At 51.3% G+C, this 12,245-nt stretch overlaps 7 protein-coding genes and 1 non-coding gene across 8 annotated transcripts; 6 read left to right on the top strand and 2 right to left on the bottom strand.

The window, feature by feature from the left end:
* Positions 1–255: 255 nt before the first annotated feature.
* Positions 256–1,046, top strand: QC763_207610 (uncharacterized protein; the record flags this gene model as incomplete). The annotated part of the gene is made up of 3 exons (XM_062909822.1): positions 256–306; positions 372–818; positions 885–1,046. 3 exons carry the CDS (start codon positions 256–258, stop codon positions 1,044–1,046), a joined length of 660 nt encoding a protein of 219 aa, XP_062768642.1.
* A 487-nt stretch (positions 1,047–1,533) lies between these two features.
* QC763_207605 (uncharacterized protein) lies at positions 1,534–3,268 on the top strand (the record flags this gene model as incomplete). Its single annotated transcript, XM_062909821.1, has 2 exons — positions 1,534–1,822; positions 2,050–3,268. 2 exons carry the CDS (start codon positions 1,534–1,536, stop codon positions 2,220–2,222), a joined length of 462 nt encoding a protein of 153 aa, XP_062768640.1. The 3' UTR covers positions 2,223–3,268.
* QC763_207600 (uncharacterized protein) lies at positions 2,354–3,019 on the bottom strand (the record flags this gene model as incomplete). The annotated part of the gene is made up of 1 exon (XM_062909820.1): positions 2,354–3,019. One exon carries the CDS (start codon positions 3,017–3,019, stop codon positions 2,354–2,356), a length of 666 nt encoding a protein of 221 aa, XP_062768641.1.
* A 1,779-nt stretch (positions 3,269–5,047) lies between the features above and the next one.
* Positions 5,048–5,800, top strand: QC763_207590 (uncharacterized protein; the record flags this gene model as incomplete). Its single annotated transcript, XM_062909819.1, has 1 exon — positions 5,048–5,800. The coding sequence occupies one exon, from the start codon at positions 5,048–5,050 to the stop codon at positions 5,798–5,800; it is 753 nt and encodes a 250-aa protein (XP_062768639.1).
* Positions 5,801–6,559: 759 nt separating this feature from the next.
* On the top strand, positions 6,560–8,538 carry QC763_207580 (uncharacterized protein). Its single transcript, XM_062909818.1, has 3 exons — positions 6,560–6,928; positions 6,984–7,330; positions 7,390–8,538. Exons 1-3 carry the CDS (start codon positions 6,664–6,666, stop codon positions 8,419–8,421), a joined length of 1,644 nt encoding a protein of 547 aa, XP_062768638.1. The 5' UTR covers positions 6,560–6,663; the 3' UTR covers positions 8,422–8,538.
* A 6-nt stretch (positions 8,539–8,544) lies between these two features.
* On the bottom strand, positions 8,545–8,644 carry QC763_0037940. The gene has a single exon. It is a non-coding gene; the product is annotated as a tRNA-Ile (tRNA).
* A 126-nt stretch (positions 8,645–8,770) lies between these two features.
* QC763_207570 (uncharacterized protein) lies at positions 8,771–9,991 on the top strand (the record flags this gene model as incomplete). Its single annotated transcript, XM_062909817.1, has 3 exons — positions 8,771–9,448; positions 9,619–9,739; positions 9,960–9,991. Exons 1-3 carry the CDS (start codon positions 9,017–9,019, stop codon positions 9,989–9,991), a joined length of 585 nt encoding a protein of 194 aa, XP_062768637.1. The 5' UTR covers positions 8,771–9,016.
* A 1,500-nt stretch (positions 9,992–11,491) lies between these two features.
* On the top strand, positions 11,492–12,134 carry QC763_207565 (uncharacterized protein; the record flags this gene model as incomplete). Its single annotated transcript, XM_062909816.1, has 2 exons — positions 11,492–11,746; positions 11,808–12,134. The coding sequence occupies 2 exons, from the start codon at positions 11,492–11,494 to the stop codon at positions 11,865–11,867; spliced, it is 315 nt and encodes a 104-aa protein (XP_062768636.1). The 3' UTR covers positions 11,868–12,134.
* Positions 12,135–12,245: the final 111 nt, after the last annotated feature.

The raw sequence follows: 12,245 nt of genomic DNA, 5'->3' as shown, positions 1-12,245 counted from the left end.
CATATATGGGAAGAGGCTCCTGTTGTCAATCGTCTGAAGCGGCAAGAGCAACAGACTCCGTTTGCGCACGCTGATCTCATGACTTGAGTGGGGATTTACGGCCGCGTCCCACATTTCCATCAGCTGCTCTCAACCTCTTCGTGACTTATTAATCCATCTCCTGGCCCTCTTAGCCTCCTCCCGAACTCTTTCTCCATCGCCAAGAGGCTTCAAGCACCAAGATCTCATCGCCAAGACTCTGCAAGCGACATCATCATGTGGTCCAGTACCATCTTCGCTGCCACCACCCTGGCCACTTTTCTGAAGGTATGGCCTCCTACTCACGTCAAAGACCGAGAAGAAGAAGCATCAACAGCTTACCAATGAAACAGGGTGTCTCCAGCGCTCCCCCCCCCTCCACTGACGAAGCCCCGAACGGAATTGCCGGCTACAACATAGTCGACGTTTCCTGGGACCTCCCCATCAAGCTTGACGACCCCACCAGCGAGATCGTCACCGTGACCGGCACGATCGAGGAGGCCATTGCCCAAATGGAAGCCGCCTACCCCGGCTGGAACGAGACCTTCCAAGCCGGAATCCCTACCGATCCCATGCCCACCGGTGATGACACGAGCTTCGTCTCCGTCGGCACCGCTGATGAACAGCCCGAGTCCATCAACTGCAAGGTGGACTACGACGGCGCGAGAACGAGCAAAATCTGGGACGGGATTTGTTACTTGAGGCGTTTGAACACTGACCCACCCAAGAACGGGCCGGGGCCGGGGAATTGTGGACGAGTGAGCTGTTCGTGGAAGTCGGCTATCTATTGGTGCAACGATGTGAGTTCGCCTTGGCTTTGGGTGGGGGGTGAGTGAAGGAAAGTCGACTGACGATGAGATATACAGAACTTGGAAGAGAAGGAGCTCACGTGGAAGCAAATTGGCGATGGCGCGAATTCTGTGCTGCATGGTGGATGCATCACTGGTAGATCGACCTATCAAAGGGTCAAGGGCCAGGCGTTCTTCAAGGACAATTGGAATGTCCTTGTTCGTGGGGATGATTGCTGAGGCGAGAGGGCGGCCATCGACCGAGCAAAGTAGGGAGGGAGGCGAGAGTTGGTTCACGTCGTTAGTCTGTGACTAATGATACCTAAACTAATTGCAAGGTCAAGACTGGTTATTGGACAAATGAGTGATGCTTGGCCGCCTGCAGCCGCCTGATATCCAGGGCTGAGGCGAGAGCTGCAGCGGCTGAATTGTGGTTCTGTTGGGTTCACTCTGTCTCCTTGGTTGCAGTTCCACGTTCGGATGTAGTTACTTGCATACCGGCTGAACACCCTACATAATCTGGCATCCTACCTCTTATTGACCCTACCGATTGCAACGTTGCAGGACTCGGGAAAGCTTGATTTGACCTTGGGTATATTATCCTGTACCATCTCTTTACGTACTAACGTTGTCTTTAGTCTCTCCAACGATTTGTCTCCACTAGCCCTTGGTATCCACTACCCCTGAATTTGTCGTCGCAAAGTCAACAAACGCACTGACCACCTCGATGTTCTCCCTTTTTGGCCTTGCTTTCATTTTTATTGTTGGGACAGGAGCTGGTGCGGTGATAGAAAAGGAGTATGGCTACTGGAACTTGACGATTGTGGGAGGAGCGTCCGCCACTGGGTGGCGGTATCAGGACACGACGTCTGTGTTTTTGGCGAGGGGGGACGAGGAGGGGGTAGGGAGGGGGGAGGTCAAGTGTCATTGGGTTTATAACCCTGAGACGAGAGGGGAGACGATGGAGTGTACTGAGGCGGGATTTGGGTATCAGTGGGGGGATGAGGGTAGGACGGGTGAGTTGATTTCTGCTTTGATGACCAGGTGGATGGAAGATTGGGGGAAGGGTGTGTGTTGGTGAGATGGGTAACGGTGAAGAGAAAAGAAGGGCGGGAAAGGGTTAGGTATTCGGGAGAAAAGTATGTATAGGAATGTGGGAATGTGGAAATGTGGAAATGTAGTAAAGGGGACGACAAGGGTATAAAAGCGTGGGCATATAAAGCTGACAGAACCTTTCCGACAGATATCACTGTGCAACAGACCCTGGAGAACATCGATGGTGGAGTAGGAAGCATCACACTAGGTGGAACGGCCAACGTGACTTTGAGATATGGAACTTCAGCGAACGGGCGAGGATTCGAGGGCAGGGTCATCGTGTCTGCTAGGAGATGCTGTTGGGGCAGGATGAATGGGTAGTTGAATCTAACACACATGGAGAGAACAGAGAACTGTCAGCTACTTGCCCGTGAACCCCAGCAACAAGGAGGCAATGTGCTCCTGCTCCACATGCACCTGTCCTGATCCAGACTGGCTGCGATGCTGAACCCTCAAAGCATACCCATCAATCCAACTCCTATCCCCATCAAAGCACCGACGGCAGCAGCTCCAGTCTCTCTAGGTCCACCCGCTGTACTCGTCGTTGCTGCCGGACCACCCACGCCATTCGACCCATCAGTCGGCCCAAGACCAACTGCAGCAGCCGTGAGGCATGCGTCAACATCGGTAGCCACCATCATAAGCGCGTTCCCAGCCACACCCGTCTCTCCCTCGCCGGAGCAGCTCGTGGCAAAGGCCTTGACCGACTCCTTGTTTGCATCGACCCACGAGCTCACATCCTTTTGCCAGATGGCAAACTCTTGCAGTATACTCGTGGACCTTTGTGGAATGGCACCGGCTATCTTGGTCGGGAAGGCGACGACGCCCGAGCAGACGACTCTCCTGTCAGAGTGAGCGTTTGTTGGTTGGAGTTTGGGATCGCCTGTCACGAAGACGTGGTCATGGTCAAGCGAGTTGGAACTGACGATCTCGGCGATGGCGGCTGGTTGGGTGGGATACGAGGCTTGTAATTCGTTTTGAAAGTACGCTGTGCAACGGTCGCTCGGTGCCAAAGTTGGCAGGCCTGTCAGTCTTGGGGTGGCGGTGGTGTCCTGGGCAACAGCAAAGGTTGACAGGAGTATGAACCACAAGGTGGTGGTGGAATCGGGGGCTCGCATGATGGTGGAGGTTGTCAAGATGGCGATTCTCGGCTGTTGAAAGGTGCAAAGTCAAAAGTCGAGAGACAGAGAAAGAAATCCCCGAACGGGCTTGCAGTCCAACTGTATGTATTTGTCTCCTCCTTGAATTCTTGCGCGGTGATGATCCGGTTAGGACTAGACGCCTTGACCCCTGCATACACTATGACCTAGCCAGGCATTGCCAAGCTCGTAGCGCAACGGGTCAGAATCTTCGATGGCGGGCGGGGAACAAGTTTCATCTAGTTTGGTGTTCAAAGTTGGGGATGTTGACATCGCGATGGGAAGTGCTTGGGAGACTTCTACCGGCAACATCAACACCACAGTTATGCTGCAACCACTGCATCGATGTGCCTCATGTACCCCCATCTTGGCTGTAGTATGCCACCTTGTGGCCCTCTTGGCAACTCCCCGACCCCTGTTGAGCCTGCAGCTCGTCTATCGGCGCGGATTTCCCGATTATTCTCAAACCCCGGTCTGCTCGCATCCTTCCAGGAAGCCTGTGGAGCTATGCCCAGGCGGGTATACGAATCGTGCTGGCGTCTTGGTTGCTCGGTTGCTTCTCACTTTCGACAGGAACCAGTGAACAACAGTTTCCCTTATCTGTGTCGGGTGGTTGTCGAGAAGATACTGATTCAGATGAGCAGTGATGGCAGGTATAAAGCCCACATTGGGACTCTTCGTTGTCGTCCCTTCCTTTTCACTCGCTCAAATCTGTCAGTCGAGTTTCGGTTGGGAAGTTGCAAAGAGCGTCCATGCCGGCGGCTCCTTCCGCCGGACATCTGCAATGCACTTTCTCATCGCGGAATCTGGAGTTGTGCCTTCCACTTTCAAGCTTAGATATGAGGTGAACCTGGAAGGTGCAACTGTTATTACAGGCAGGTGGCGCACCCCCCACTCCTCATACATCTCCAGTTGCACAAAACGTGCGGATGCACAAAGTCCCGGCGGCATACGGTAGTTCATCAAGACCATACCATCTTTCTCCACGCCGAGCTGTAACAAGACCATCGCCCAGTCATTTACGAAAACACCCATGGGCTTATTTCCACCGCCATAGGTGGTTTTGCTATGAAAGTTGTCTCTACACCAAACAAAAAAGGCTGCTGATGGTGACAGCCACATAAGGTTGATAAGAGTCTTGGAAGTGTTTGAGACTCGATACTAATGGTGGCCATCTGGCTTAACTGTTTCGGGATCACACCTGCCACCGATCGCCCAGGGCTAGTTGTAGGTGATAACTCGCTATCAGCTCTCCATTGTCGTATCTTCCTACCCATGTGGGATACAAATTCTGCTCTATCTACCCGCCTTAGCTGACATTTCTTTGTTGTCACCCTCCAAGTATGAAAGAAAGACAACTTTGGCTATGACCCTTTGTTGTGAAGGGTGTTCAGACAAAGAAAGAATTCCAAAGTACCTGTAAGGCTGCAGAAAATGTAAACAGGAATACCATCAAAACTATACTAGATAGTTTTCTGTGTGAGGTTTGAACGATCGTTCGGACCAACCGTTTGATATTAATCTTTTTCGGCCATCTTCCTGATGCATGCCGCACATTCATTGAACACCAGGTTGGCAGGTATTCGCTGAAGCAATATTCTGAGATAGTATCTAGGTGAACCACATGCAGGTCCCAACGGATGTGGTAACTGCCGCCAGTAAATTCCGGTGCGAGAACAAAGGCGGCTCTGTCTGGTAGCACAATGGAATTGTTCTGGCTGCATATACTTAAAAGACAAGGCGAATATTCGAATAAACATAGGTAGCTATCAGTTGGACAGCATGATTTAACTCACTTTAACTATATTGTAAATGAATCAGAGATAACAGCAAAGAAGACTATTAAATCACGACCTCTCGCCTCTGCCATCATCATTCATCTTCATCGAACCATTCAGTTCACTTCAACACAACAGCTACCTTACCTTATTCTTCAGCTAGGTAACGTCTCAACTCAAACTACTACCCAACTAACCTCTTTTTCCAGAAACACGATTTACCATCAAAATGGCTTCTCAAAGAGCAGAGCTTCAGTACTGGCCTACACTCAAGGCTTGGATTCAGGAAAACCGTCTCGGAAACTACCCCGGTGCCACCACAACGCCTGTTGTGCACTGTGTCATCTGCCTCGATAAGGACGAGATCCTCACCCCTGCCACTCCTCCGCAAAACATTGCCAATGCCCACCCGGGAGTAACTCTTTTCTGCGGGCACATGATGTGCAAGGCTTGCTACGGGCGCTGGGAAAAGCATCTGACAGAAGCCGGTAAGGCCGTCACTTGCCCTACCTGCCGACACAAATTGGTGTATACTACGAGCCAGGTTGCTTCCAACGGCTGCACCCACCCTGCCTATGCCTGGGACCTCCCAGTGGAGACCTACTCCCCCATCAACATCCCCCCTACCAAAGACGATGAGGGGTCTATCCCCAACTTCTGCCACAACTGTCGGGTCGACAGAATGAAATACATTGCCCGGCATATCACTGAGCTTCGGCAGGAGGGCTATGATGACTTGCAGGTCAGGAATATCTTGCTTCATTCCGCTGGCGGTGCTCTCGAGCTGACCGACTTTGAACAGCGAGCGGCCTTCCCACCTGATGCTAATGGTACATATTTTGCACCCTGGGTTGCGCCCCCTCGCAATAATGAGCAGAATTATCTCCTCGACCAGCTTCGTCAGCAGCTCGTCAGGGAGGGGCACTCATGGCGTGGCCGTGTCCCGCAACCTCCTCCTGTTGGTTTCTTCGGTCTACAGTAGACACTGGCAAGGTAGGTTTTAGTTACCAAAAATACCACTCCTGGAGATAATGAAGAGCTGGCCTCTAAAAATAGAATGTGAGCCTGAATCTGATCAATGATCTTAATCGTATTTTTTTTAACAGATTATTGAACTTGTCCCAAAATCTTGAACTTTTGATCTGTGATTATCCGCGAAACTTCCATAGTCTGTTGTATGCTTGGGGTTGTTTATTACCTACCTCTCACTCGCCCCTGAACCTCTGAATTCAGGTCGCATTTCCCCTCAATAACCCCTGCTAAACCGCCAATCGATCAACCGTTGGGCGCATATGCTTGGGCCTTATCGATAGGGACGATTGTTCGCAGCACACCGTGATTAGACGCTGCTATCGTCACGATCTCCGGGTCGTTTAAAGGCCGCTCCTCAAGAGCCGAATGGAAAGCTTTTTGATTGTTTGTTTATGAGATCAGCAAAAATCAGTAACACGCAACAAACGAGTCTCTCCATTTTTTGTTGAGCCGTCCACCGGGGTTGGCCTGGCGGCGGCCTCCGCAAACAACGAACATCCCCACTCCTGACTCAGCTGGGAATACCCTCACTTTTCCGAATTCGGCATACTCCACCCTTCAGCTCTTTTGCTCCTGCACTGCCCGACTTCCCCAGCTGCAACGTCAGCGTGCTTCCAAGCCCAACATTCCTACCTGAAACCATGAGCCAAGATGACCGGATCTTGGCCCTTGTGCTTGTTTTGGCCTCAATGATTTGTTGAAATCAGTCCAAACAGAAAAAACCACTCGTCACTGTATGCATGGCAAGAGTTTGACGTCACTCGTATCACCCCACCGCCAAGCGATTGCTATCGAAAGTCCACAACTGATCGGATGCCAAGGCAGCGGGTCCCAGGACCCCGCAGCCCCTCCTCCTGCTCCCTCTTCGCGTTGCTGTGCACAGCCAGACCCGGTTTGGGTATATATGATACGTTTACCCAACTCGTTGCTGTCTATCTGCCATATTTTAACTTCTTCACAGTTGACTCTGCTAGTTGCGGCCTATTCCCTAGTTACGGTCCCCTAGTCTCACACACATCACACACCATGGCGTCCCTAGTAGAGACTCTCACTGCCTCTGGCGGTCCCGAGTCAGCGGGTATGTCATGTTCCAACAACAAACAAGTCTCGGGATTCAACTGACAAACATACAGGTTTCCTGAACGACCTCGTTGGTCACCTATGGCCCAATATCTGTGTTGCCGGTGGCGCCATGATCAAGCAGATTGCTGAGCCCATGTTCGCGCAGATGCTTCCTGCTCCCCTGAACACACTTCACTTCGCCAAGATTGACTTGGGCGTTCAGCCCATGACCTTCTCCAACGTGGATGTGCACAAGGTTGACAACGGTGGTATCAAGCTGGACTTGGATGTCAACTGGGATGGCAACTGCGATATCGAGATGGACGGAAAGATGATCCCTAAGGTGGGCGTCGAGCACGTCAAGCTGAGTGGCAGACTATCTATCCTGCTCTGCCCAATCACCAATGTGATCCCTCTTGTAAGTTGACCGAGGTTCTTTGGAGCAAGTCTAGGCATGCCTTACTAACAGACTCGCAGATTGGCGCCGCCCAAGTCTCCTTCATCAACCCCCCTTACCTCAAGTTTAACTACACAGATGGCGCCAACATTGCCAATCTTGGCTTCATCGACTCTTGCGTCCGCAAGGTCGTCCAGTCCATCATTGCCGGCATGGCCGTCCTTCCTAACCGCTTCCTCGTGAAGCTTGACCCATTCAACGATTACTTCAAGACCTACCAGCTCCCAGTCGGTGTCGTCCGTCTCACCATCGAGTCAGGAAGCAACTTTGGCGAGGAGCTCAAGTCCAAGAACATTTTCAAGAAGCTCGTCCACGATGTCCCAGACTGCTACGTCACCACCTCCCTCTCAGGCGAGACTCCCGGCTGGAAGACAGCCACGGTCAAGGACAACCACCACCCCGAGTGGAACGAGACCAGAGACTTTATCGTCTCTGACCACGATCAGTTGCTGGCGTTGGATGTCAAGGACTCAGACACCGCTTCCGACGATGACATTGGCCTCGCCACCATCACCGTCAAGAACCTCCTCCTGGCTCATGGTCAGAGGCAGGATCTTACCCTCATGCACAAGGGCGAGGAGACCGCGGGCAAGCTTACTGTCAGCGGCAAATACTACCAATTCATCCCCGATGCCACCAGCATCATCGGCGAGGAGAACCCCGCAGAGATCAAGGGCTTGCTCGCCGTCCTTGTTGCTGCTGTCAAGAACCTCAAGGGTGCTCGCGAGCAGCTCAAGCCCAGCGTCGCCATTACCTGGGGCGCGCACAAGTTCCAGACCGTCGTCAAGTGTGATGTTCCGGGCGGTGCTGAGGATATCCAGAACCCTCACTTTGACAATACTTTCCGCATTCCTCTCTCTGGCAGCATCGAAGGTGCTGCTCCTGTAAGAATTGCCCTGATGGATGGCAAGAACGAGATTGGCGCTGTTGAGGTGCCTCTTGAGGAGGTCCTTGCGTCGGAGAACTTGGCTTTGCTCAAGGAGTTTGATGTTGGTAACGGCCAGATTGTCAAGGCTGGTGTTGTGATCAGGGGTACCAAGCTTGTTGAGTAAGGGAAGGATAACATGAGGGATGGGGTAACAAAACCATAGCATTAGCGTTCATTATCAGAATTATGAAAAATAATTAATGACTCGATACAAAGGAAAGAATAAAATAAAAATAACAAAAGAATGTGCCCAATAACAGGATTGAACTGTTGACCTTCGCATGACTTGATATGACTCAAAGAGAGTAATATTAGTACGACGCTCTAACCAGCTGAGCTAATCGGGCTTCTGATTAGACGGTAGTAGTGTCGTGGCTACCATTTAAGAAGGAGATGGATGGGCGACTCCAAGACAGAGTTGATCAGTAGAGGGATGTATGCGATGAATGGCATGCAAAATGCAAGAGAAACCAGAATTTGAAGAGCCAGGTGCCAATTAGGAAGAGGGTCTTCGACATGAGAGGTAGGGATGATGAGTGAGACTGTGAGAGGAAGTGGGATGTCGAAAGTACTCACTTCAACCAAGCAGCAAAATCATTGACGTCACAAAAGGACACCACCCACCACAGGCCCCTATCCCACAAGCCACGCGAGTTTGATCTCCCCAGCCATCAACAATCATCCATTTCTTTTCTTTCCCAGGAATTGGCAACTCATCAATGCGCACCTGCATCCTCTCCCCCCTTCGAATCAAGTCCACACTAGTCACCACTACCACCACCACTTACACCCCACGCTTACTACTCTTACCGACCACCACCAAGATCACCACTCACCACCCCATCAACTTCTACCCTCAAGCACGCACAATGTCCTCCTCTCACTCCAACACCCAACTCAAAGGAGGCTGCACCTGCAAAACCGTCCAGTACACCATCACCCTCAACTCGGTGGAAGATGCTCGGACAACACTCTGTCACTGCAAGTCCTGCAAGCGAGCCTTTGGGACAAATTACGGACTCACAGCCAAGGTTGCCTTGGATGCTTTCTCGTACAATGACGGGACAGAGACGCTCAAGAAGTACACGCAGCAGAACGGGGTGACGAGGGAGTTTTGCGGGGAGTGTGGGGTTTTCATTTGCGAGTATGGTGTAAGTACCTTCTCGCCCTCTTGATTGCATCCCGTATTTGGGGCAGTGATGGGACAGCCAACATGACTGTCAGGACTTCAGAGATGGTTTCTTGGATCTCGATGTTTTGCGGGAGATATGATACTGAAGGATGGCTTTACCTACACAATGGACTAATCGAGAAATGGCAGAAAGAAGCAGCCGACAAGTTTCGGTATGTCATGTGGGGATCTCTTGATGAGCCAGAAAATATCCCGCCAAAGGGGGAGTTCTTTTGCAAGGAGAGGGCTTCTTGGATGCCTGAGATCAATGGTAGGTGTGCTTTTTTTTTCTTGCGAGGGAAATTTCGTCCGAGTGAGGTTGGGAAGTTGTCACGAAGGATTCGATAGTGTGGAGGATTGTTGGTGGGAGAAGGTCTTGGGGTTTGTCAGGAAAGGAAATCCGAATGTTGGGTGCTTGGACCTTTGATTCCTGTTTGATGTTCATCAAGGATCCAGCTTTTGCTCAAGTTGCTGATTTCGTTCTTTTGCAGGTGTCTTTCACAAACGCGAGATCAAGGAGTAATCGGTGGATTTCGGTCTGGACCTCTGCACTAGACGTCCATTGCCGCCAGCTCAATGATATTCCAGTGTCAGTTGCTGCTGCTGTTGCACACTGTTTGAGGCGGCAAGCGGAGGTCTCGGAAAGAATGGTCTCGGATTGTCCACATGAGGAGCATGCGGGAATGTTTCTTTTGGGTATTATCTTTAAAAGTGTACGCAAACAGATGAAGACTCTCGGCTTGCAGATAGGATGCTAATGAGGGTGTAGAATCCTCACTTCCTGGCTTTGTTGGCTGTCGAAGGGTTCAGACTTCTTCACCTCCAAGCCCGAAATAACCGAGTTCATACACCAACTTCCTCTTGGTATGAAAGCCACATGTCCCAAGAACAAGAATAGGGATCGCGCCAAGAATGTCGTGTCGTCCAATGTTTTATCGAACTCGATGGAACTTTTGTAGGGTCTGGCGAGACTGGGACTGGCAAGCGCTGAGCCGGAAGCTGGTTGGTGGTGAGTGACGGGACCTCGAGTACTGATTTTGGCCGGCCTCACTTCCAGAAAAGAAGCAGCCTTCTGCAACACATCGCCGCTGCATGGATGAAGGCCCTCAACGTGCTTGCTTGTTTGTTGGTGCGGCGGCAAATTGCCGTGCTTCCGGCTTTTATCGTCGAATTCTGTCATATTTTGCTGACGAGGCCTAGAGCGGTTTAATGATGTATCTATTGGTGTAACTCGTATCCGATGGGCCATGATGGCGGCTGATCCCGACAGATTACCACCCCCCATGGGCCACGCTGCCGGCCGACTTCCTTCATCTGTTCGTGCCGAAGCGAGCCATTCTGTGCAAGCTGCCACCGACCCCAGCCGAGGTGTCATTGTTTTCTTTTGCCCTGTCAGGCACCCCCTATTCACGAGGTGGTTGCTCACCGAGTGTCTTGTTCCCTGCTATGCTGTCTATCACTACCAGATAGGAACAGTATATGCGTGAAGATTGATGGCCTTGACTAATCTGTAGGATTTTCTCAGACTTCTATTGGAAGTCAAGTTCGGGAAGTTGTCCTTGAAAAAGATGCATCCTGCAGGAGGGTTTGCTTTCGTCCACCACACAGTGTTGTCGACTTGCCGCTGTCGATACTCCAGTTGAGTACCACCTTGTGACTATGCAGGCCTCGAAAACGAAGGCACCTCATGATGCGAGGTGGGGTTCAGAACCCCCTTGAGATGTGCGTTCCGACATCAACTCCAAAGGATGGTGGTGGTCGAAGAGAGCTGAACCAATAACCCAAGTCACGTTGCGCTCTGCTCCGTATCCGACTTCGCCTCCATGGGAGGACAGGATCCGATGAGGGAGACAGATGATGGGAGACCGGAAAATACTATAAAGGAGAGCACGCCATCCCCGACAACACCTCAACTCTTTTCTCTCCATCAGCACTCAAGCCTTCAAGTATCCTTACCACCGTTCCAACAACATCATTACCACCAGTACCTACATCCTCTCAGTATCTATTACCACCGGCCACCATGAAAATGCAGTTCTCCAAGATCTTCCTTCCCCTCGCCGTCGCCACCACCGGCCTTGCTGCCCCCGCCCAGGTGGACACTGCCCCCGTCCTTGTCGACCGCCAGGTCACCCTTCCTCCAGTGGACGTCAACACCTGCGTCAACAGCCTCGTCGGCATCCCTCTCTTCCAGGCTCTTTGCTTGCTTGGAGCCATTCCAACTTTGAACCTCAGCAATATCGCAGCCTGCCTTGGCCGTGTCACCAACATCGCTCCTGTATGTGAAGCCCTTTCTTTGTTGGCCGATATTTAGCTCTTTCGTCTCTAACATTCAACAGCTTTGCGGCTGTGTCGAATTACTCCCTGCTCTGGGACCCGTTTTGGGCAGCTTTTGCTAAATGCTCCTCAAACCAACAGGGCAAGGCTCCGAGCACTGAAGCGCACAAGCCGCTGGGAGGACTGTGAATAATGGGAACGGTGAATAGGGGATTTATGGGTTGATGATCATATCTTGAGACGAGCCTGGGACTGCTGGTTGGGATGGATATAAGATATGACAGATTTACCGACACTCCTCCATGAACTCTTCTTTGTTTAATCTTGTCAGGATGATCATTACTAGCCACTCATTACATATCATTATCACATGTGGTGATTTTTGAAACAAACTTTGTCCCCATTGATATAGTGTGACGATGAACTAAATCGACACTACAAAGAAAACCAGGGGTATCGCAAGAAACGTGAGGAAGACTCCGAAACTGCCAAATAACCCT

The sequence above is a fragment of the Podospora pseudopauciseta genome, assembly GCF_035222475.1.
Source record: "Podospora pseudopauciseta strain CBS 411.78 chromosome 2 map unlocalized CBS411.78m_2, whole genome shotgun sequence".
Lineage (NCBI taxonomy): Eukaryota > Fungi > Ascomycota > Sordariomycetes > Sordariales > Podosporaceae > Podospora > Podospora pseudopauciseta.
The sequence above is the reverse complement of the archived record's forward strand: the minus strand, read 5'-3'. Positions and strand labels throughout refer to the sequence as shown.

Coding starts and splice junctions, on each gene's coding strand:
- QC763_207580 (XM_062909818.1), top strand. CDS start 6,664: ATGCCAAGGCAGCGGGTCCCAGGACCCCGCAGCCCCTCCTCCTGCTCC. Junction 6,929..6,983: donor TGGCGGTCCCGAGTCAGCGG/GTATGTCATGTT, acceptor ACAAACATACAG/GTTTCCTGAACGACCTCGTT. Junction 7,331..7,389: donor TCACCAATGTGATCCCTCTT/GTAAGTTGACCG, acceptor ACAGACTCGCAG/ATTGGCGCCGCCCAAGTCTC.